Here is a 24,420-nt window from a genome sequence, read left to right as displayed (position 1 = left end):
GACAACATTAAGTCGGATAGATCGATGCATGGGCGGATATAAGAGTAGGGCTAATTAAAGCTCTACTCCTAAACCCAAATACCAATTGAAAATACACTTCAAAATTAAAAGAAAAGATATAGAAAATGAAAAACAAACTTACGTAAACTCTACAAGTATCCAATTCTACTCTTAATTAATTATTCTGTCTCTGCCATCGATCGATGATCAATAACCGTGAATATCTCAGGGGGTTACTTTATGTGAATTTCCCTAGCTCACGGTTAGCAACCAAGAAATCTGGATTTCCCCGACTCATGGTTAGTAGCCAGAAAATCTAAATTTCTACTTGAGGGGTGGCCGTCAAAATATATTGCGTGCTTTGGCGGTTTACATGCCATCTTTAGCAGTTTTTGAGCGTCAAAAAATTATGTATTCTTCTAGCGTTGGCATTGAAGGAATCTCCATCTACCGCTGTACGTACATCGCATGTGCAGATGATGTGCATATGACACGGCTAGCTTGGTGGCAGTTTCTCTCTCTCTCTGCCTGCAGTCAGACCAATCATTGCCGCCACGTACGTACTCCGACTCTAGCTGCAGCAGCTGGGGTACGTCGTCTTCTTCCTTCGTCCTTTATTTTAAGCTGCAATGGGGGTCTTCTTCTAGCTTCGTCTCGATCCGTGGGCAGCGGCGAATGTGCAGAGTAAATAGCATCTCGACTCGGGATTCCGTCGTGACATGAGTAATCGCCGCCGCTCGCGCCTGGATGCTAGCTACACGCCCCTGCACTGCACGTGCATCACCATGGTCACTCGCGATAGATCGTACGCGCGGCTGCCTCGATCTACCCTTCAATTTTCACCACAAGATGCAGTTCTTTTCACTATCAGAAAAAAAAATCATTTTTATAACATTTCCTGTTCATTTTTACCTGCCGACAAAATATACTGCGTGGACATATTTTTTGCCACTGCTCGTTTGTAAAGAAAATTTTCTAGGCGGTCACCTGCGAATATAACTTTGTTTTTATGGTTAGACGGCCCTCTCGACGGTTCATTTGTAAAAATCTGATTTTTAAAAGTAAACCGTTAAGATGGTCGTTTGAAAAATTTTACACCATCGACTACTGTAAAAAAAAAAAGAACTCCCATCAATATTTATCCTCTCCTCTACCAGACTATTACTATCACTCATTATTTATCCTTATCATCTCTCTCTCCTTCTCCATCTCTCACCAATCACCAGAGCGATGCCGCGCATGCATAAGAGTTCATCACCGTCCTCTTGCCACTCTCCTTACACAGAAGCAGCCACAGAACGACGACTCAGAGAGAAGAGGGCGGCGGTTTGGTGACGAGGAGGACCCCCAACAACTTTTGTAGATCTGGCAACCAAGTGCTTAACGATGGAGACGGCAACCACGGTAAGAGCGGGGTGGCGAGGGGAGGTGTGGGGCGACAATGGTGAACGAGGGCAGGAGCTCGGGAGCAGCAGCAACGACCTTGACCGTGACTTGATGACACACTGCTACGACAACGACGATGCCCATCAAATGTTGTTTATTTGCTTGTTGATATTGAACTACTTGTAGATGTTTGTTTGCATGTCAATGTAGTGTATATGATGTTGATTTGAGTATGATAATAGTGGATCTAATATGGATTTGAATATATATGATACTTGCATGTTGTGAAAATCAATTTTTTTCCTTTTTTTTTCTTCGATCAAAACCCTTTTTGTATGTGGGTGACTTAATTTTCACAGGCGGGTCTTTAGAGTGCCTTCTTGAGAAAATCGATTTTTCTAGACGGGCGAAGGCCTACCTGTGAAAATTGTCGATTTTTAGATGCCTTTGATCGCACACGGAGTATCTAGCCGTCTGTACAAATATGTTTTGTAGTAGTATTTCTTAATTTTCGACACATTTTAATATTGGAATTACACCAAAGACTCACATGGATATACACCATCAAGCACAAAAATGTATACCCCATCCATAAATATAATCATTTCTATGAGTTTTTGGGGAAGTTAAGGTTGTGATGAAATTACTTTGATACCTGTGGTGGATTCCCCTATCGGGTAGGATGGGGAGTAGTTGAAAAATATTAATAAATATTTATATTTGTAGGTAAATGCTAATATTTGTGGATGGATATATAGAATATAGAACTCGCAAGTACAGCTCTTCCCATTAACGTGTGCTTAAAAGATGGAGGGTAGAACAATAAATTAATTTGACCTTGTTGAATCCTTACTGGGTACTCGACTAAACTTCATCACCATAACAAAGATGCCTCCCCTCTTTACAATTTTTGGTTCATTTGGAAGGCAGAAACTTTAAGTTTCGGACTATTTTTATGCCTCTCGGAAATTCTTTTATGTGAGATAAATTAAATGATTTGCCATAAATTATCTACAAACAAAAAAAAGTCCTCTACACTAAACTTGGCATGCATTTGCTGTTATAGCACAACACTCATGGTAATCGCTCAGTTATCTATTTCGTCGACACCAATTTACTTGTTTTTCTTAAACAACCTCTACAAGATAGTGCAAACTTATTATCATTTTCTTTTTCTTAATGATACCTTCTTCTCCATCATTGCCTGCCTCCTGATCATCCCTCATGAATCTTCCAAGAAAAAAGATAGAGGAATTGGATGATCATGCCCAAAATTAAAGCTAGTTGGCACTTAGCACCTCATATGGTAAGTAGTTTCTTCACTACCTTAGCTGCTGTTCCTCTTTTGATCCCCTGGCTGCCACCGTCACCATCAAAAGACCTATGCAAGCTTCAACATAGACCAGCCAGGAAACAATTTAGTGCTCACAACCCCAGTTAGTTGATCTTGATCATGGAGATGTACATAGCATAATACATATATATAGAAATATGTGTGTGTGTGTGTACAGCCATATGTACAGGTCATTCTATTTTGTTTTGCTTCCTGAGATCACTTGATGCGTCATCATATATAGACACTTGTAAGATGTGCAGCTGGACATGTACAAGCCAAGTGATAAAACTATGTACCAAACACTACTACCTAATGAGCCAACCTCTCAAGTAATAAGCACCTTTTTGATGTGGGGTTGACGTAGGACTAAGATGTTTCAAAATTCTTATGATCATAATTTCGTATTTACGTATGTGCGGATGCGCTTTTAGTAGAAATTTAGTAAGATTACTCGTATTTATCGCTGGTTTCTACCTCGATCTTTATCCTACCTAAGGAAAACAAAATAAAAAGATCTATATTTGCATAGTGATGTGTGTACATGCGCATCTTCTACCTTTCATGCCCTAAAATTTAAAGAACATTCATCTATTTTTCCTACTTGTTTACAAGAGTATATGCATGATGCATGTAATGCCAAAGGAGCAAGTAAAAAAAAAAACTGGAGTAGCACATAGACTAAGGAACCCCTAATGATGGGAATTAAACTTGTCCTTAGTGCAGGAAGGTCCTCAGTGTGCTTAGTTGCTGCTGATCCCTTCCTAATAATTAAAGCAAACTGTTCTTTATATGGACGGCTGATCTTAAGAAATCAACTTGGTCCATTATGATTGCCAAATTTCTTCCCAGCACTGTTTCAAGCAATGATTCATTTCAAGCTATATAGGTAAATAATTAGACAAATATAATGGTTGATACACCCAATTATTACTTGGGTGGGGCCCCATGTTGCAAAGTGCATGTTTGCATTTTGGTGACATCATGTTGATTAGGCAGTGATAAAGAACAGTTGATTTGCATAGACATTGATCAGTTTTAACTTTAGACTACTGCTTCATCAACTTACTTTCTGAAAAGGTGGTAAGGAAGGAAGGAAGGTTTTGGTGTTAGGGGGTTCTAAAATAGCTTTTCGGTTCGAGTGGAAACTGCTGTTCATCATCTTTACTTTCTTGGCTAGTGAGGTCATGGAGTAATGTGATAATGTACTCATGAGGTGGTGAGCTGCATGAGTGGGTAACTGTTTTCGATACTAGAATATTCCAGCTGCTGGACTCTGCTCTGTCCCTTCCCCCCCTTCTTTTTTGTGTTCTATGAAATCTTTTAGGAATCCGTTCGCTCTCATACATGCAAACTCTGATTCAGTCGGTGTTTATTTGATCTCTGATTGTTTCAGTGGTTGAAAATAACATGTCATTATCGGGCAATGAATGTCTGCCACCTTCAATTCATTAAAATTGGTTCTGCCGTGTAAACTTACTCCTCTGGTTCTGGTTCTGTTTTCTTTTAAATTGGTTAGTTCATTTTTAAACCATAACTTTTTTCAAACGTGCAAAAGATATTGCACGTTGATATATTAGAAGCAAGATTATTTTATAACTAACGTCATATAAAAGGATGGAAGGAGTATTTACTAAACCAGTGAATATCGCTATGTGACCAAATGGACAGCCAATTATACAGTTTATACTACCGACTGAAAATCGTTATACTTGTGATATTCCAGTTAAAACCTAAAAGTTTGAGTTTGTGAATGGAAAATTTAATTTGCATTACAAGTTTGAGATTTTGAATGACAAATTCGTGTGATTCCCATTGAAAGTTTGATGTCATGAATTGAAAATTTTGCATAATTTAAGTCGAAAGAGTAAGAAATAACGAATATTTTGGGTTGAAACTTAGAACCATGTCCAAGTTGGATAAATCACGCGCGTGTAACTTAGCGGTTGACATGAGTAACACCCTCCAAGGTCCCAATTTAAAAGGCTGGATATACCGGTTGGATATAGAGGCCGCGTAAAAATTATCCTTCTCTAAAAAAAAAAGTCACGCGCGTGTTCGTGCATTAAAATTTTTATAACATCCACCTTATAATGAAAAAAATATAATATATGTAGGCCTGATTTACTCACGATAGATGATATGATTTCCGCGTGATCTACAACCTTGTTGGGCTAAGTTTCTGGGACATGTTAAGAGCTTCAGTATGAATAAAGTGCAAACCTTGAGTTCAGAGTAATGCACCCATAAATAATGCTATCGCAGTGCCTATAAATATTACATATCCACACTATGTATGTTACTCCTATATTTTCGGTCTCTGTCATTTTGAGCATGGATAGTAAATGCACTCGTAGGTGTATACACGTGTTGTGCATGTGTACTATAGTGCGTGTTTATATGTGCACCTTCGGTGTAACCGAATTATTTATTTATTTAGTTTTTGAAATGAATTCATAAATTCCGGCCTTTGTCGGCTTCCACGGCCCTGTCTTTGGCCCATTAGATCCGGCGGCAACTCATACTGGGCCTGATAAATTGGGCCGGTTGCTCTCAAGCTAGGAATAAGTACACTTTGACTCCCTTAAAGTGACCCGAATCTAATCCATAGCCCTAAACCGCAAAACCGGATATCTCGACCCCCGAACTATTGAAACCGGCACAATTTGTGACTCCCTTGGCGGTTTTAGAGGGCGGTTTCGTTGACGTGGCGGTGTTGACCTAATTTGTGGGGTTGACGAGGCGCTTAGGTGGCATTTGAATTAAAAACATATATGTGGGACCGTTTGTCATTTACACACATAAAAAATTGTGGGGCCCACTGACATGTGGGCCCCACCTCTCTCTTTCTTCTTCCTCCCTTCTTTCTCCCTTCTCTTAGTACTGGAACGAGTAGACGAGGCAGCACAGCACCACGGGGACGGCAATGGCGGTGTACAACGCCCTGGCGAGGGACGCCGCGTTGCACCGCTCCGCCTCGACAGCGGCGGCGCCCCCTCCCCCACCACCCCTCCCCCACGCAGTCAGCTCGTAGCCGTACGCGCTCGGCGAGGACGCCGACCACACCGTTCATCGACGACGGGTTCCACGACGCCATGACGGAGTAGGCGACGAAGGCGTATATCGCTGGATTTGCGCGCAGTGCCAGCCCGACTCCGTTCTGTTAGTTGAGTCTGTTTCTATCTCTATGTATGTGATAATGATCAGTTTAGTTGTGATAAGATAGGATTAGATTTTATCTCTTCCTTTACATTTGTTATCGCATGCTAGTTTCTCTCCCGAGTTGGCGCGGTTGTTGCCGATCTCGTGGGCTTCTGTAATCGCCACGGTGAGGGCTATTCTCACCATATATTAATGCGTAAGCAATGCACTGAAACGTGCGATTGTTTCCTGCCAAAATCATCACATGGTATCAGAGCCTGATCCAATCTAATCTAGCCATGTTACTCGATGGCGTCCTCCTCCACCACCAGTAGCGCCAATCGTCTCCAGGGAAGCACGGTGAGTGAGAAGCTTGGGAAAACCAACCATGCACTTTGGAAGGTGCAGGTTTGTGCTGCAATTCACGACGCGCGTCTACAGGGGCACCTGACTGGCGCAGCAAAGAAGCCCGACGCTGAGATTGCCGTCACAGTTGACGGCAAGACGGAGAAGAAGGCGAATCCGGCGTTTGAAGATTGGGAAGCCGTGGATCAGCAGGTCCTAGGCTTCCTCCTCGCATCTCTTTCAAGAGATGTGCTCATGCAAGTCGCAAGGTGCACAACGGCGGCTGAAGCATGGACAACAATTGATCAGATGTACTCCACCCACACCAGAGCGCGAGCAATCAACACATACTATGTGCTCACCAACACCAAGAAGGGAAACATGTCCCTTCCTGAGTTCTTCGGCAAGATGAAGGCGCTTGGTGACGAGATGGCGGCTAGCACCGGGCGACCTGTTGAAGAAGAAGAGATGATCATGCACATCATTGCTGGCCTTGGCAAGGGATACAGCGAGGTCATCTCGGCAGTGTGTGCACGCCCCGAACCAATGACCGTGGGAGAACTATACTCTCAGGTTGTTAATTTCGAGGGTCGCATGGCACTCTACCGAGGAACCCAGGAGAACGTCGTCAACCTTGCAAGCCGTGGAGGTGGCGGCAATGGAGGAGGTCGCGGTGGCGGCAACTTCAGCCGCGGCAGCAGCGGAGGCGCTCCCCAAGGCGGTCGCGGGCGCAGCAACAATGCCGGAGGCCGCTGAGGCCGCGGGCGTGGACGAGCACCAGGGGCTGCAGATCGCCGACCAACATGCCAAGTCTGCTTCAAACGAGGCCACACTGCCACAGATTGCTGGTACAGGTATGATGAAGACTATGTTCCTGACAACAAACATGTTGCAGCAGCTGCGGCAGCGAGCTCCTCCTATGGCATCACACCAATTGGTACATCGATATCGGCGCTACAGATCACATCACCGGTGAGTTGGAAAAAACTCACGGTGAAAGACAAGTACAATGGGAATGAGCAGATTCACACTGCCAGCGGTGCAGGTATGGATATAAGCCATGTTGGTAATACTGTTGTTCATACCCCTAATAGTCGCAACATCCATCTTAAAAATGTGCTATATGTCCCTCAAGCTCAGAAAAATCTTATATCTGTTCATCGTCTAGTTGAGAATAACTCTGCTTTTCTTGAACTTCATCGAGATTATTTTTATCTTAAGGATCTGGTCACCAAGAAAATGCTCCTTAGAGGAAGATCACATTGCAGGCTCTATCCACTTCCCAAGCCATCCTTGAAGTATGCCTGCAATGCCGCCAAGATCTCCTTCCATCGGTGGCACAGTCGTCTAGGTCATCCCTCCTCGTCAGTGGTTAGACAGGTGGTCAATAAAAATAATCTCTCATGTTTAGATGTGTCAAATGAGTCAGTTTGTAATGCTTGTAAGCAAGCAAAGAGTCATCAATTACCATTTCCTGTTTTATCTAGTGTCTCCCAACACCCTCTAGAGCTTGTCTTCTTTGATGTATGGGGTCCTGCTCCAGAGTCTGTAGGGAGAAAGAAGTACTATGTTAGTTTCATTGATGATTTTAGTAAATTTACTTAGATCTATATGCTACAGCATAAGTCTCAAGTCTTTGAAAAGTTTCAGGAGTTTCAGGTTATGGTAGAACGGCTGCTTGACAAGAAAATTCTAGCCATGCAAACTGACTGGGGAGGGGAATATCAAACCCTAAACTCCTTTTTTTTTTCTAAAATTGGCATAGTTCATCATGTGTCATGTCCTCACACACACCAACAAAATGGGTCTGCTGAAAGAAAACATAGACACATAGTTGAGGTAGGCCTCTCTATACTATCTCATGCCTTTATGCCATTGAAATTTTGGGATGAAGCCTTCCAGGCAGCCACCTATCTAATTAATCGAGTCCCTAGCAGAGTTATCCAAAATACTACTCCTTTGGAAAAAATATTTCATCATAAACCAGATTATTCCGCTCTACGGATTTTTGGTTGTGCATGTTGGCCAAACCTTTGTCCCTATAATAAACACAAGTTTCAATTCCGCTCTACTAGATGCGCTTTTCTTGGTTTTAGCAACATGCACAAAGGTTTCAAGTGTCTTGATATATCCTCAGGCCGTGTCTATATTTCTCGTGACGTTGTCTTTGACGAAACGGTGTTTCCTTTTTCTGAACTCCATGCTAATGCAGGAGCTTGTCTTCGGTCTGAATTATCTCTCTTGTCACCTAATATTATTAGTGGGGATGAACAGGTATTCCATTCATGGGCTAATCCACCTGCTAATCCGCCTAATATGTCTCACAATTTTCCTCAAGATGCTGCAACAGATCAAACAGCCAAAGAAGATCCGCCTGGCGCTGACTCCCATGATGATTCCTGCTCCCGCCCTGACGGATCTGTGCACCGCTCCCCTGCGCGCACGCCTGACGCGTCTCCTGTCCGCCAGTCCAGTGCTGACACGTCTCTGCACCAGCATCCGTCTGCCGCCGATCGCATTATTCTGCAGGGGCCACCGCCGCATCAGGAGACAAGGGGGCAGCAGTCAGGCACAATGACAGGCACAGCGACGGGCGAAGAGACGTTGGGCAGTCCTGTAACAGATGTTGAAATACTTGACATGAATGACATTGATACTGATGTCACAGGTATTAATCCCGATGCCGACACTATACTGCCTCATGTTCAACAGATGGAGACTCAGGAACCACAACAGGTCCGTCCCAGAACAAGGCTACAAAGTGACATTCACAAGGAAAAGGTATATACTGATGGCACAGTTAAATACTCCTGCTTTACTAGTTCAGGTGAACCTAGTGATCAAAGAGGCCCTAAAGGACAAAAATTGGAAATTAGCCATGGATGCAGAATATGAAGCATTAGTTAAGAATAACACTTGGCACCTAGTTCCACCTCAGAGAGGGAACAATGTCATCGGGTGCAAATGGGTGTATAAAATTAAAAGAAAGGCTGATGGTTCTCTAGATAGATATAAAGCTCGTCTAGTAGATAAGGGATTCAAACAAAGGTATGGTATAGATTATGAGGATACCTTTAGTCCAGTAGTAAAAGCAGCCACAATTAGGATAATATTATCCATTGTCGTGTCTAGAGGATGGAGTCTTAGACAACTGGATGTTCAGAATGCTTTTCTTCATGGGTATCTAGAAGAGGAGGTGTATATGCAACAACCTCCAGGGTTCGAGGATGTCACCAAACCACACTATATATGCAAACTTGATAAATCCCTGTATGGACTAAAACTGGCCCCAAGGACCTGGTTTGCTAGACTGAGTCAGAAATTGATTGAACTTGGGTTCAGTGGATCAAAGGCAGACACTTCCTTGTTCTTCCTGAATAAAGGGGAGGTCACTATCTTTGTTCTTGTTTATGTTGATGATATAATTGTAGCCAGTTCATCAGAGAGGGCAATTGCAGCTTTACTTCAGGATCTAAAGACAGACTTTGCCTTAAAAGATCTTGGAGAACTACACTACTTTCTTGGTATTGAGGTAAGCAAGATACATAATGGTATTATTTTGACACAAGATAAGTATGCTACTGATTTACTAAAGAAAGTAGGAATGATGAATTGTAAACTAGCAGCTACTCCTTTGTCAGTAAGTGAAAAATTTTCTGTTCATGAAGGGTCCCCTTTAGGTCCAAATGATGCTACACAATATAGAAGTATAGTTGGTGCCTTGCAATATTTAACTCTCACTAGGCCTGATATAGCCTCCTCTGTTAACAAAGTTTGTCAGTTCCTTCATACTCCCACAACAGTACATTGGGCAGCTGTTAAAAGAATCCTAAGATATATAAAACAATGTACTAAGATGGGCTTGAATATACATAAGTCAGGGTCTACACTGGTCAGTGGATTTTCTAATGCAGATTGGGCTGGAAGTATAGATGACAGAAGGTCAACAGGTGGGTTTGCTATATTTGTTGGCTCAAATCTAGTGTCATGGAATGCTAGAAAACAAGCCACAGTGTCAAGGTCTAGTACTGAGTCTGAGTATAAGGCGATAGCTAATGCAACAGCAGAAATTATGTGGGTGCAGACTCTGCTTTCTGAGTTAGGGATTAAAAGTCCCCGTGCAGGTAAAATTTGGTGTGACAATCTTGGTGCAAAATATTTATCTGCTAATCCAATGTTTCATGCAAGAACAAAGCACATAGAAGTTGACTATCACTTTGTCAGAGAAAGGGTAAGTCAGAAATTGTTGGAAATTGATTTTGTTTCTTCCGGTGGTCAAGTTGCTGATGGATTTACTAAACCACTGTCAACTAATCTTCTGGAGAAGTTTAAAGCCAATCTTAACCTAGCAAGGTTATGATTGAGAGAGGGTGTTAGTTGAGTCTGTTTCTATCTCTATGCATGTGATAATGATCAGTTTAGTTGTGATAAGATAGGATTAGATTTTATCTCTTCCTTTACATTTGTTATCGCATGCTAGTTTCTCTCCCGAGTTGGCGCGGTTGTTGCCGATCTCGTGGGCTTCTGTAATCGCCACGATGAAGGCTATTCTAATCATATATTAACGCGTAAGCAACGCACTGAAACGTGCGATTGTTTCCTGCCAAAATCATCACACGTTCAACGCCGCCGTCACCGCCATCTGCATCGCACCATGTACGCAAAAGCATGTCAACCATGGAGGAGCACGGCAAGGTGAAGGGAACTTTGCCATGATCATTTGGTCGGCATTCGTCGCCGCCGGGCTGCTGGCCTACTGCTGCTGTTCATGCTCATCATGACCGGCATGCTCGACTCTGCCATCCCGACGACGAGCAGTAGAAGAAGTGGACGGAGGTGATCAACTACCGGTTCCTCAACACGCTCTTCACCATCGCGTGCCTGTACCAGCAGTCCAGCACGTCAAGATCTTCCACCACCTCGTGCTGCTCCTCCGGTGGCGCCCCAGCACCAGCGACGACCGCGAGGATATCTGCAAGGTGTACTGCAAGGATTGCGCGCCGCGGGCGCACGACCGCGTGCACATGCTCGTCGTGGCAGTGCTTCTTCGCGTCACCTGCTTGGCGCAGTACTTCTGCTACACTCTCTTCTGGAGCTACGCGTGCAAGGACCGGCTAGGCTGGGCTCCATGATGCCGGCGTGGGGAGAGGAGAGAGAAGGGAGAGAGGGAGGACAAAAGAGGGAAGGAGAGAGGATGACACGTGGGCCCCGCATGTCAAGGGTCAAACAATTTTTTTTTATGTGAATGACAAATGGGTCTCATAATATTTTTTAAATTATAATGCCCGCCATGTCAGCGCCACGTGGAAGGAAGACCAGGTCAATACTGCCACGCCAACGAAACCACCCTCCAAAACCACCAAGGGAGTCAAATTGCACCGGTTTTAACAGTTTAGGCAGTTAAGATATCTGGTTTTGTAGTTCAGGGTCACGGATTAGATTCGTGTCACTTAAAATATCTTGTTTTGTAGTTCAGGGCCACGGATTAGATTCGTGTCAATTTTAAGGGAGTCAAATTGAACCTATTCCCTCAAGCTATGCAGGTTCTTCTTCCTTCTGCACTCGCTTCCAGCCCTAACCCTAGCCACGCGCACTTCAAAATTTCCTCATCAAGGAGATCTTCTTCTTCCGCTCGTAATGCTGGATGGATGGATGGACGTGCTGATGTGATGATCCCTTCTTATTGTTGCGCCAACGCCGCGAACGAGCCGCCCTATGATGGGTGAGGGTGAGTTGGTTCTTTCCCCTCTCTGTGGGTGGGGAATTTTCTTTCTTTGTTCGATCGCCAAAATGGGCCGCATTGATGAATCTGATATTTCCTCTTCCGTTCTTGATTTTTTAGCATAGTGAATCTGCCCCTACCTGTATTTGGAGGCGGACAGGAATAACTTGTAGGGCAATCGCGCGGTGAATCGGCAGTTGAAGGTGCCAAATGACAAAACCGCATTTGGTTTTACTGTTCATGCAGGGCTTATTTGTATTGTTCAGGACTCAGGAGATTAGTCAGGGTTCAGAGTCATTGGATCTAATTCATGTGATTTGTGCGTTCCTCTGTCAGTATAATCCACGCTGATGACAATGGGCATAAATTTTCCCCAAGAGATGTCTTCCCATCAAATTGAGCTATCTAATACTTATTTTTTAGATTGTTAGTGCATTGAAATTTAAAAGAAATTAATTTATCGGTTGATTATTTTCTTTCTCCCCAACCTTTTCATGATAGCAGTTTTCTTAATCACTATTTGAAAGTACCGATTTTCATTTCTTAACAGATATGTTGACTGAACAATATGACAATACTGATGATGTTGACATTGATGAGCTAGCTGGTTCCATGAGGGCAGATCTAAATCGTCGCATTGCACTGAATGAGTATCGAGGGAATGGAAACAAATGCTGCCTTATATGCAAAATAGTATGCTGAATTCGTCAGAATGATAGGAACGCATATGAACCAAGTGTTCTCTCAATTGGCCCTTATCACCATTCAGAGTTGCCTCTGCTTGCCATGGAAACAGAGAAGTGGATATGTGTAGACTACATTCTTAAGCTAAACCATCATGTTAGCTTGCGTGAGTACCCGAGCTTGCTTTCTGGGCTGGAGAAACAGGTAAGAGGCTGTTACAGTGAGGACATAGACATGGACAGTAAGGAGTTCTTGCAGATGCTTCTGCTGGATAGCTGCTTCATTCTTGTTTATCTTGGAGGTATGCAAGGGATTTGCAGGGCTAAAGACACACATGAAGCTTCTGTTGATGGTCATGGGATCCAAGAAGATAGTGATACTGTTGATGGTATAATAGTTCTGCTGTGTATGACCTACTGCTGCTGGAGAATCAAATTCCCTTCTTCGTTATTAGGGCCATTTATCAGCTGTTCTCTCGTGATACCATGGCGACTACACCATTACTTACAAGTGATATTTCTGAATTCATGGAAGGCATTCTTTACCATTTCCCAAAAGCAATCACTGAGGAGAATAGGCCAGTAGACTTTTACCATCTGCTACATCTGTGCCGTATGTACCTGAAGCCTGGTCACAAGGTGGAGGATAAACAGCATCATGGTCATGCTGGAAAGTCTCACTACTTTGACTATATATCTGATTTTGGCCAAAAGGTCTTCTGTGTTGGACAGGAGCAAAACATGTTATATGAATTAAGCAAGTTGAATTCACCAGAGCATGTTTATCGGTGGCGTAGAGCAGTGGACTATCATGAGGCAGGAATAGAATTCAAGAAACGGGACTTTCATGAAGAAGACCCTCATTCTTTGTTGGACATTAGATTCAGGAAAGGAGTCATGGAAATACCATGTTTGCCAATCGATGATAAATCTTCTTTGCTTTTCAGAAATCTTGTTGCTCTTGAGCAAACATGTCCTCAAGTCAGCGACGACATCACTGCTTACATTGTGCTCATGTCTGAATTTGTCAGTACAGCTGCTGATGTTGCACTTCTTGCACAGAAAGGGATAATAGTCCATCAGATGGAAAGCGATGAGGAAGTGTCGACTCTCTTCACCAAACTTTTTGAGTATGTGGCATTTGACTTTAGAGGTGAACACTACCTGAAATCCTTATATTGTGCCATGGAAGCACATTACCAAAGTCGTCTAAATAGGTGGAATGCATGGCTGTGGCACAATCATTTCAGCAATCCGTGGTTAGGTTTTGCTGCAATAACTTCCGCTTTCATAGTATTATGCAGTATTTTGCAAACTGTTCTTGCTTTCTTATCGTACACAGCATAAACCTAGATAAAGCAAAAGAGTATGTTTCAGGTGCATCCCGCCTTCGCACCGCTTTTTTTTTTTTTTATATGGAATGATTCCATTACCTCATAGACCCAGTGATATCACTGCTCACCAAAACCTCCACCCCTGGGGGAATATCGTCCCACCTAAGGATGTCATAGAGTTCCACATTACATCTCAGCACCGCTTTTTTTTTTATCAACGCGTCCTCGAGTAGTACCTGTTAATGACCAAATTTGGTAATATCAGCATCGGAAGAGGAGTCTAGATCGAGGTGGAGTCGAAGGCGGAGATTGATTCGAGAACAGAGCAAGAATCGGCTGAAGTCCAGATCGGCTACGATTAGGATCGGCTGGGTCTAAGTCGGGCTAGGTAGGCCGATGCAGCCGATTCCGACAGTATAATTTGGTATATGACATTGGGTTGAATTGAGGTGCTTCAAGATGATTGCCGCACATGGATAGAGTCCTGATAAGGCAATTGTATCTATTAATTAGGATGTTTTATGTAACTTCCTTAGAGATATGTTTGGGCAAAAGTCTGCCGCAAAGACTTATGGTATCTTAGAGTTTGTTAGAGATAGTGGTCGTGTCCGGTATGGACATATCTTGTAATTCTCGGGTATAAATAGACCCCGAGCCCTATGTATTTTTAACACACACGTTCAATACAATTTCGGCGCATCGCCACCTTTTTGCTTTAGTTTTGTTTCGACGAGTTCTTGCTTTCGGGTTGAGCTGCATCGGTTTCGATCTTCAACAAGAGGTAAAACTTGTTATGACGACTTGTGTTCTCGAGATTAGTGCTTCCATCTTTATGACACTCTAATCTTGTCTATATAATTCGTCAAGTTGTCATATATCTTACATAATCCTTGGCAATATCATCATCTAATTTACAATCGGCTAACATCTGTTAATAGAAGGCAGCCGATTATGTTAAATAGCGACGTTGTCCTAGATCATATAAGATATCTACCACTTTATGAAACACCCAGCGGCTTGATTGTCTAGATATTGTTCTTCTTTTCATACCTAATGCTGCATCAGTTGAGTTTGATCTATTAAGTCGTGCTTAGAATATCAATCTCTAGCATGTCCTCTGATTGCCGATTAGGGTAGTATCGGAGTTTCAGCCGATCTTATCTGATTTAACCATATTCGATCTATATGCTTCAATGACATGTTAAATCCGCCCTTTATGTCAGGATCTTATTGTATTTAAGTATATTAAGCTTTTGTTTGGTATATTATATTTGGTTTGATATCTTTATATAAAGTAGTATCGGAGTATTAACCGATACATGCTAGATCTATCCGATCGGCTATGCTATAAACATATATAATCCTGTTATTAATATATATTTCGATCTAAGTGATTTATACTATCTCGGCATGATGACCGATCTATCCCAATCACTTGATTAAAGTATATATTAATATAAGAACTATATATCGTTAATATCTACAGCCGATCGAATAGATTTAGTTCCTTACTATCTATTTATAACCGCCGATCGATTCATAGATGACATCGGCTCAAAGATAAATGATATTTCATCGGCACCTAGCCGATCGGCTATCATTTATAGATTTAACCACGAATTCTTTGTCTCTATTTCTTGTTGATTATAGGATCAAATCAACTGGCACGCTCATACATTCGAAGGCAAGCTTTGGACCTGCACTGGAGTTAAGCAGATCTCCCAGGCCTCGTGTTTTCTGTCAACAGTACCATGAGGTACCACTTTTTTTATTATAAATTTGGTACCTCATAGTACCTACCTAGGTACCTCTACCTAGATACCAAGAGGTACTAAATTTTACACTAAATTTTTGGTACCTCATGGTATCTCCTCAAGAACCGTAGAATTGCTCAACAACTTCTATTAAGAGCTAGTTAGGTGCTAGGATTAAGATCACACCCTGTTATGGTAATACATTGTTTTCAAATGTTGTTGTAATAGATACACTGTTATTCATTTTTAGGTTAAGAAAACGTGCAATTCCTTATATTTATATGTCACTAAATACTTCCTAATATTTTTCATATACTAATGATGCCAAATTGATATATAGATGCAGTTTAATGACCTCTTCGGAGACCTGGTAAGTGCAAAAACAAGGGGACTACATGGCGATTAGACACAGATAAATTATTGATTTTCGTTTCCTCATGTTGATTAGTATTCTTACACTCCATGTGATACCCTCATCCCCATTGTAATCCAGTCCCCGGTGTAATATATTACTACCTCCTCGATTTTTATAGGCCGTATTTTATTTTTAAAAAGTCTAAAGGATCACGCTTTGGCCATTGATTTCTCATAAATATATTGTTGATACCTTTAAAACCAACATTTTGTTAAAGTATTTTGAGATGTTAATATATTGGTATAATTTTGGTACATTAAATTGACTAATTGTTGCTCAAAATCCAAAAGAAGTTGACCTTTTCAAATCAAAATACACCTTGTAAAAATCTACAGGGAGAGTAGTGATCCTTAGGGTGGGTTCGCTCACCTCCACCGTACGTAAAACGAAGCGACACATTTTGTTATCCCTAAGTATTTTTTTTTTGAAAAATAGATTAATATGATGTTTTAAAGAAACTTTCGTATAATTTTTTTTTTGCAAAAAAAAACCTTTTATCAATTTGAAAAGCATACGCGTGGAATACGTGGAAGGTGAGTGGGAAAGTTAGTGAAAGAACTCGGTTCCCGTACTTTTAATCGTTGGTCTGATCAGCAGGGCACAAGTCCCTTCCTTCTACAGCCCTAGCAATCTGGTGTAACAAATCAAAGTGCATTTTCATATTCTCTTCTTTATCAGGATAATTTATCAACTCATCTCATGTAATCATGTTATGCCGTACATTACCACTGATATCTCTGAATTCATGGAAGAGATTCTTTAGCATTTACTTGAAGTAATCACTGAGGCGAATAAGCCAACTTTTTACCATCAGCTACATCTCTGTCGTATATGTACCCAAAACCTGGTCGGAAGCTAGAGAATGAACAACATCATGATAATGGAATAAATGATAGCTTTTGTTTCAAGAAAACTATAGCCACTTATTGCATAATTCTCTCAAAAGAGAGTAAACATTCAGGCGACCCATAAAGACTGGCTTCTAACAAACACACTTTAAGAGAAAATAATTATTGAAGTATGTTTGTAAATCTCCAGCCGAAAATTCTATATCTGATATTGGCCAAAAACTCTTCTGTTTTGGATGGGAGGAAAACATGCTGCATCGACGATTAGTGAGTTTATTTCACCCCTGCAGGTCAATCGGTGGAATAGAGCAATGGAGGACACGTCCAAACACTAGCTGCTTCCGTCCAGAATGTCATCTTTGATATCCCAAAAGGCTGTCCTGCTGTGCGCGACTTCTGGTAAAAACACCTTGTTCCTTTCCTTTCCTCAGCAAAGTGCGTCGAAGGATTTCTGGTAGCTGATCCGGAACGGGATACTCGCATCGAGCCACCAATCTCTCATGCTGAGGCCTGAGTCTCCCGAAGACCTGCATTTTCACCTTTTAATGTTTTTGGATTCTATTCTAGGAATATACCTCTAAAAAAACTTATTCTAGGAATATATCTCTACAAATATTATTCTATAAATATATTCTTTTCGACACACCAATGTCATTGGCGCCGTCCCCATTGCTCCTCGGTGAAAACTAATTCACTAATATGAAGGGGACGACGCCAATATCATTGGCGCCGATGAGCTATTTATAATTTTTTGAAAAGGGGACTTATTTGTAATAAAAAAAATTACAAAACAGGACCTATTTGTAATTTTTTTATTACAACTATATCCTTTTATGTTACAAATTGGTTCTTTTTGAGTTTTTTTGGAAATAGGTCCTCAGCGTCAAAGATACTAGTGTCGTCCCCGTTCACATTAGTGGCTTAGCTCCACCGAAGGGCAATGGGGATGGCGTCAAAGTCATTGGTGCCGTCATATTGGATCACGACGCCAATGACGTAGCCGATGCGAAAAGGGATCATTTCTAGAATAAATATTTTTAAGGGATCTATTGGTAGAATAAGTTTAAAGGAATAAAAGGTAAAAAAAAATCCAGGTTGGAAGACTGAGGAATTGATGACGTAACAACGCGTTTCTTTTCCCCTAAGTGACAACTGAATGAGTAGTATGCAGATCAGCAGATGTATGCACAATGCACACACGCATTTTTTGTTTCAAGGAAGTGTATAGGGACGCATTCGCATATATAAAGTAGTGATGTAAATGGGTTGGCCCATGGGTTTGTAACTTTTTACCGACCAAAAACTAGGGTTAATCGAACTTAACCCTGAAAACAACGAGGTAGAAAAAAAATCTACATTTGGTCTATAATTTACCTAATAAAAAAAAGAAGTGGGATAAAAGGTTCTAGAATACCGTGTGTATGAAAATGGTAACAGAAAATATAAGTGGAACCATTTTCTACCATTACCTTTTTGTCACGCATAAAACTTAACTTTTTTAGTGTTGTATTTATATCAAAACTGAATAGTTAAATTAACAAATATGATCAATTACCAACTTATCAAATGTCGTTTTGAAATAGATTTTATCGATTCCAAACGTTTTTGACCGTTTTTATCCTCAAGTAGGCAAACTTGTGTGCCTAATATGAGGTGCGGTGGTGTGCGTGCAGCATTGGACTAGAATGAGTGGTGCAACGATACGTGTAAGAGATCAGTTTTTGAAGCAATAACAAACAACGTTTGGAATGACACTCCAACTGCTTCAGGAATACATAAGCGTTTGGGAAGTACTTAGCAACACGGGACCGTGATCTAGGAAGGGACTGAGGATACAATCCAATGGAGATGGTCGGCCAGCGGCTCGTACACGGCAAGCTCTGTGTATATCATGCAATTATGGGAAAAACAAGATCGGAATCAGCGGGCCTCGTATGGAAGACTTGGGCACCGGAGAAACACAAGTTCTTCGCTTGGCTTCTTGTTCAAAATAGAATATGGACAGCAGACCGCTTAGGCCATTCACAATGCATCGCCATGGCGTTCAGCCTCGACACGCCAACACGGATTTGAGCCGCCACGTTTGCCACTGTCATACTCCTGCCAGGAACTCGGAGCCTAAGGCCCTGTTTAGATGGGACTAAAACTTTTAAGTCCCTATCACATCGGATGTTTGAATATTAATTATAAATATTAAACGTAGACTATTAATAAAACTCATCCATAATCTTGGACTAATTCGCGAGACGAATCTATTGAGCCTAACTAATCCATGATTAGCCTATGTGATGCTACAGTAAACATTCTCTAATTATAGATTAATTAGGCTTAAAAAAATTGTCTCGTGAATTAGCTTTCATTTATGTAATTAGTTTTCTAAGTAGTCTATATTTAATACTCTAAATTAGTGTCTAAAGACAGGGACTAAAGTTAAGTCCCTGGATCCAAACACCACCTAAGTTGGCTCCCCGTTCTTCGTCAGAATTGCGTCTGGGCCCACAACATTGTTTCCTACGCCATCAAGAAACAGAGAGAGAGGACAGGAAGGGAGGCACCACAGCGCCGAGCTCGTCGGGGTGGTGGCGGCGACCCATCCCGATCTACGCCGTCGTTATTAGGGGAGGAGAGGGCGACGGAGAGGGAGAGGAAGACATGAGGGAGGAGAGGGCGACCGAGATCCGCAGCTCGGCGCCACCACCGTTCCACTGCCGCTCTGCTCGGCGCCTCGCCGCCGCTGCGCCGCCGTCATCCACAGCTTCCGCCCCCACGAGGAGAGGTGGAAGCAGGGAGAGCTGTCGCGGCGGTCGGGAAAGGGGAGCTGCGCCGGCGATGGTGGGGAAGGGGAACTGCCCCGGGCTAGATCCGGTCGCCCTGCTGCTGCTCCGCCTAGCGCCGTCACCGCTCCGCCCAGCGCCGTCACCGCTCCGTCCGGCGTCGTCGCCGCTTCGGCCAACTCTTTGCCCGGGCGCCGTCGCCGAGAAGGACGCCCCGAGCCACCGCCTTCCAGATCCACCTCGACGCGGTGTGGTAGGGAGAGCGGTGGAGGGGGAGAGGGGCGCCGGCGGTGGGTGGGAGAGAGAGGGGCGCTGGCGGCGCAATGACTGAAGGAGGAGGGGGAGCGGTTCATGGGATGTGGGGAAAGGCAGAGAGAGAGAGAGGGGAGAGATAACAAGTGAGGAGAGAGAACGGGTGGGACCCACTGTGAAGAAAAAAGTAGACCACATGCACTGTGGAGGATGTTGCTCACGAAGTTCTTAGTCTAGGTGGCAGTTTTGGCTCCTCAAAAATTGGTGACGCACTGTGAATGGCCTTACAATGCAAAGGTTAGCCAAATAACTATTTTTGCTAGCTTTGTTTTAGGAATCTAGAAACTGTGCAGCACCTCTTCAAGGAATGCCCCTTCACACATCGGGTGTGGCAGGAAATAGGTCACAAAATCAGACCGCAACGTTTTCTCAACGCGAACATTGATGATACCATGCTAAACTGCTGGCATGAGTAGACAAAAGGAGTAGAGAAAATGCAAAAAAAGGGGGTTTCCTAACCTCGCTTTGGGAGATTTGGATGGAAAGAAACAACAGCATCTTTAGAGGCGTCGAATCCATGCCATCGGCACTTGCAAGCAAGATTATAGATGAGCTTCAATTGTGGAAATTGGCGGGTGCCAAAGGAGTGCAGTCAGGAGATTATGCTTTTCATAGTTTCTGTGTAGGCAAGAGACATTCTTGGCTTCAAGCAATGCCTTTCCTGCTCCTCTGTTCTTGTACAGTTTTTCCCTCATCTATAATATAAAACCAGCATGCTGTATTCTTCAAAAAAAACGTGTAACAAAAGAGAAAACGATTGGACATTGGCTGTTAACAAACTGCAACATGTTCAGATGGTTCAAATATGCCCAGCTAACATAGCACTCCCCTGTTCAAAAATATTTTAAACTCCAATCAAGATTCAAAGATTAGGTGATATCTAATTAAGTACTAGATTGTTATATTAAGATTAGACGATATCTAAACAAAAACTAGATTGTTATGTTATGAAACAAAAGAGTAGCATTCTTTTTTTCTCATGACATGGAAGACATGCAACAATACACATACACATCACAAAAACACCGTGTCTCCTAACACAGAAAGTCATACCATGCACACACCTGTTCTTTTAGATAATACACGCCTGTTGAGTGTCCCCTAAACTAAATAGGTTCTTATTGGAAATGTACTTACATAATACAAAGAAACGTATACAGATAATACATACTTGTTTAGCGTATACTATGGTGCCAAATCTAGTTCTAGATAGCTATATTTTGGAACGGATGTGTTATCAGGGTGCAGCTTCATACGAAAAATAGCAATCATAAGATCCACACCGACACAACCTTTATTTCCGAATCACCGAATCAGACAGCAGTATATTTTTTTCAGAAGGCATGGCACTATTTTACTTTTAATTGGCTCTCTTTAACAAAGCTTCTCTCTCTTGGTGCCCCTGCTTGGGTGTAGCGAGGCCGTTGAAGCGCAAGGTGGAAGATAAATAGGACGAGTAGTCGGTTTCAGAAGAACAAAGCCCTTGTCTTCTGAGAAACCGGGCTTCTGTCCTGAGAAAGAGGCAAAGTACGTTTGCACAGGGAACATAATTTAGCAAAACAGAACAACGCAGGTTGGGCAAGCCGTAAGCAAGTCTCTATGAATTGACGTACCGTTCATGCTAGATCCAGAATGGCTCCTTTTTATGTGACGCTTACTGATATTGCTGTCCTCCGGGAGGTCTAGAACATCTCTCCCAAGAGCAGAAGCGATCATCAGATCAGCGATGAGTAGAAACAACACTGCCAAGACGAGAGCGACTGTGTTCTTCATTGTTGCTATGAGTGCTGGGAGTTGTTCTTCTTCACAATTTATACCCAATAGAACTTGTTACCTAGGTGGTAGCTTAATGTCATTGAATTGGTAAAGGAGAAGCCCCATTTCCATGTCCCAACGAGCAATGAATTGTTTAGCATTAAATGAACATCATGCAGCATGTGGGGAACGAGAATCAAAATCTCAAGCTGGGGCCATAGAGCAATAGCTCCCTAATTTCCCAACATGTCATAATAGGCCCTGTTTGAAATATGGGAAATCAAAACCTAGGAAAACAAACAAGAAATAAAAAGAAAAGCATAGAAAGTATATGGATACGTGTGTTTGGAAAACAAGAAAATTATTGCGATGGTTTCTAGGACTTCAATTGGAAATTCAGAATAAGATTTTGTGGACTGGCCTGATGAGATGCGGTTCTACCTGCATAGCACCAGTTATCAGAGGGCATATCAGGATGTTGAGCCCCATCGTGGACGAGTGCAGTAACCCAGTCTGGAAAGTTCTCTCCAGTTTCACCAAGGTAAGGAAGGTTATGGCTTTTCTTTCTTCTTAATATAAAAATATGCAGATCTCCTGCGTATTTAAGAAAAAAGGAAGGTAATGGCTGAAGTTGCATCTTGAAGACCATAAAAAGTTATTTTAAAAACATCAAGTTAAGCCGAATGGAGATATTTCGCTCAAAAGAAGAATGGGGGTTGTAATATGAAAAAACAGCATGTAAAAATTGTTTTTTACGATAACTGTGGGGCTGAGGTAAGACCACATATCATGCATACCTGGGCAGTTGATATGTGGCAGCCATCTTATGTGTGATGTGTCCCTCTGGTCTTCTAGGAGGGAAAGAAAGCATAGAAATATTTTGTTTAAATTATCACAGGCCATTCCATGGCTGAGATATACAACTTCTCATTGGATTCATGTTTCAAAGAAGTGTATCTGGGTAGCTATTCACTAACCTGGCTATAGGCACCAAATGGATTCACTAAATTGAATGCATGAAAGTGAAGCAGCTCAGGATACCCTTCCTTGTCAAAAGCACCTTGTGGAATCAAGAAGGAACTGAATAGATTGATGAAACAACGATAGAAGAGACTGACTCCCAGGATAGGAACCTGTCAATCTGTGGAGATTGAGGGCAGTCAACATTCAGAGAGAGCAACAACCATGATTCCCTGAATGAAATCCAAGAGCTGAGTCTGACATCCTCTTCAATTTAAGTTGTCTATAAAACAGATAGCTAACGTAGGTGCAAATTTAATGCACAAAACTATCACTGTAGCACGTGCCTGTTTCAGGTGCCAGCATTCTTGCTGCAATGACAGCATATCGATAGTAATTCACTTGGTTAATAAAGAGGAAAGCTCTTAGTCTAGAAAAAAAAATTAAGAATATTTAAAATTGCTACGTTAAATAACAAAATATTCAACATTTCTGACAGAAGTAGCCTCATAAACGAAAACTAATCAAGGTGAACATTCTTGAATCTGGACATACCGAAGCATCATAGATCACATGGTCACATTGTAGAGTAGTTGCACTCTTGAAAGTGCATTCATGTTTCCTCCAAGTGTGCAGATTTTATTTAGTGTCTCAAAAACTACCAACACAGTTTCCATGTGTTGTCAAGAAAGGGGAATGTGTGTTTGTGTTTCTCCACATTTAGGAGAACTGATTCTTGATGGTAATTGCAACTACTGAGTTAAAGCAGACCTTTTATTCCATGTCCTACGGATAGAATACACAAGTTAAGAAAAGTCTGTTCCAGGCCTTATTCCTTCTGTTGGAACTCAAGTGGATATAAATAAGACATGGTACCAGGTACATCTAATTTTACCTGTAATCTTTGAGTCAGACAGACTGTTGGCCACTGAGTATTTACCTGGGATCAACATAAGACAAGACAGTAAGGACAGTCTGTGCAACAGTGCAGAAAAGCACGATAACACCAGCCAACCCTGCCACGGCCAGCCAAGGGTTACTAAGATGGTTGTGCTTCAACCATGCAATCCACCTGTGCAGACGATTCTGGTAATGTGCCTCCAAGGCTAAAGACAGGGGCATGAGGTAATAATTCCCATAGAAATCAAATACCACACCTTTCGTCAGCTTCGTAAAGAGCTGCGATACATCTCTGTCAGTGCGCAAATGGTGGGCAATGATCCCCTTTCTAGCCAACAGTGCTACATCATCAGGCATGTTCATAAGCTTAGCCATGAAAATAACATAGGCAGTAACATCGTTTCCTACTTTTGGACATGTTTGCTCCAGCGCTACAAAGTTCCTAAAAAGAAAGCTGGTGCTTTCATCCACAAGCAAAAATGGAATTTCCAAGACAGCATCTCTGAGCTTTATATCCAGGAGAGAATGGCGATTGGACTCGCTATATGCTCTCCTCCTAAATTCAATGCCAGCTTCATGATACTGCGATGCCCGGCGCCACCGATATGGAAAATGACCATTCTGTGACGAACCTAAATTAGCTGCCTCCTGCTTGTAAGTAAGATGTAGATAATCCCATCCTAGCTGAAGAAAATGACGAATGTGGTGCCCCGTATGACCATGATGCTCATCCTGGTTTGGACTGGGTCTGACGTACA

The 24,420-nt window shown here is 42.3% G+C and overlaps 2 protein-coding genes across 3 annotated transcripts; one reads left to right on the top strand and one right to left on the bottom strand.

Annotated features, from left to right (window-relative positions):
* The first annotated feature begins 11,729 nt into the window (after positions 1-11,729).
* LOC9272603 (UPF0481 protein At3g47200) lies at positions 11,730-14,656 on the top strand. Of its 2 annotated transcripts, XR_003242275.2 has the most exons (3): positions 11,730-11,933; positions 12,048-12,130; positions 12,478-14,656. XR_003242275.2 is itself a non-coding variant. In XM_015783535.3 (2 exons), the coding sequence occupies exon 2, from the start codon at positions 13,097-13,099 to the stop codon at positions 13,955-13,957; it is 861 nt and encodes a 286-aa protein (XP_015639021.1). In that variant the 5' UTR covers positions 11,730-11,933; positions 12,048-13,096; the 3' UTR covers positions 13,958-14,656. The 2 variants fall into 2 exon arrangements, 1 of the variants encoding a protein (XP_015639021.1); XM_015783535.3 differs by having other exon boundaries at positions 12,048-14,656.
* Positions 14,657-21,061: 6,405 nt separating this feature from the next.
* On the bottom strand, positions 21,062-24,196 carry LOC9268548 (uncharacterized). Its single transcript, XM_066310491.1, has 6 exons — positions 23,658-24,196; positions 23,318-23,548; positions 22,600-23,133; positions 22,244-22,396; positions 21,661-21,849; positions 21,062-21,558 (listed from the first exon to the last, which is right to left on the bottom strand). The coding sequence occupies exons 3-6, from the start codon at positions 22,703-22,705 to the stop codon at positions 21,422-21,424; spliced, it is 585 nt and encodes a 194-aa protein (XP_066166588.1). The 5' UTR covers positions 22,706-23,133; positions 23,318-23,548; positions 23,658-24,196; the 3' UTR covers positions 21,062-21,421.
* Between the last annotated feature and the right edge of the window lie 224 nt (positions 24,197-24,420).

This window comes from Oryza sativa, chromosome 5 (assembly GCF_034140825.1).
Source record: "Oryza sativa Japonica Group chromosome 5, ASM3414082v1".
Lineage (NCBI taxonomy): Eukaryota > Viridiplantae > Streptophyta > Magnoliopsida > Poales > Poaceae > Oryza > Oryza sativa.
The sequence above is the reverse complement of the archived record's forward strand: the minus strand, read 5'-3'. Positions and strand labels throughout refer to the sequence as shown.

Coding starts and splice junctions, on each gene's coding strand:
- LOC9268548 (XM_066310491.1), bottom strand. CDS start 22,705: ATGGCCTGTGATAATTTAAACAAAATATTTCTATGCTTTCTTTCCCTC. Junction 22,397..22,599: donor GCCACATATCAACTGCCCAG/GTATGCATGATA, acceptor TTAAATACGCAG/GAGATCTGCATATTTTTATA. Junction 21,559..21,660: donor TTCTGGATCTAGCATGAACG/GTACGTCAATTC, acceptor CCTCTTTCTCAG/GACAGAAGCCCGGTTTCTCA.
- LOC9272603 (XM_015783535.3), top strand. CDS start 13,097: ATGGCGACTACACCATTACTTACAAGTGATATTTCTGAATTCATGGAA.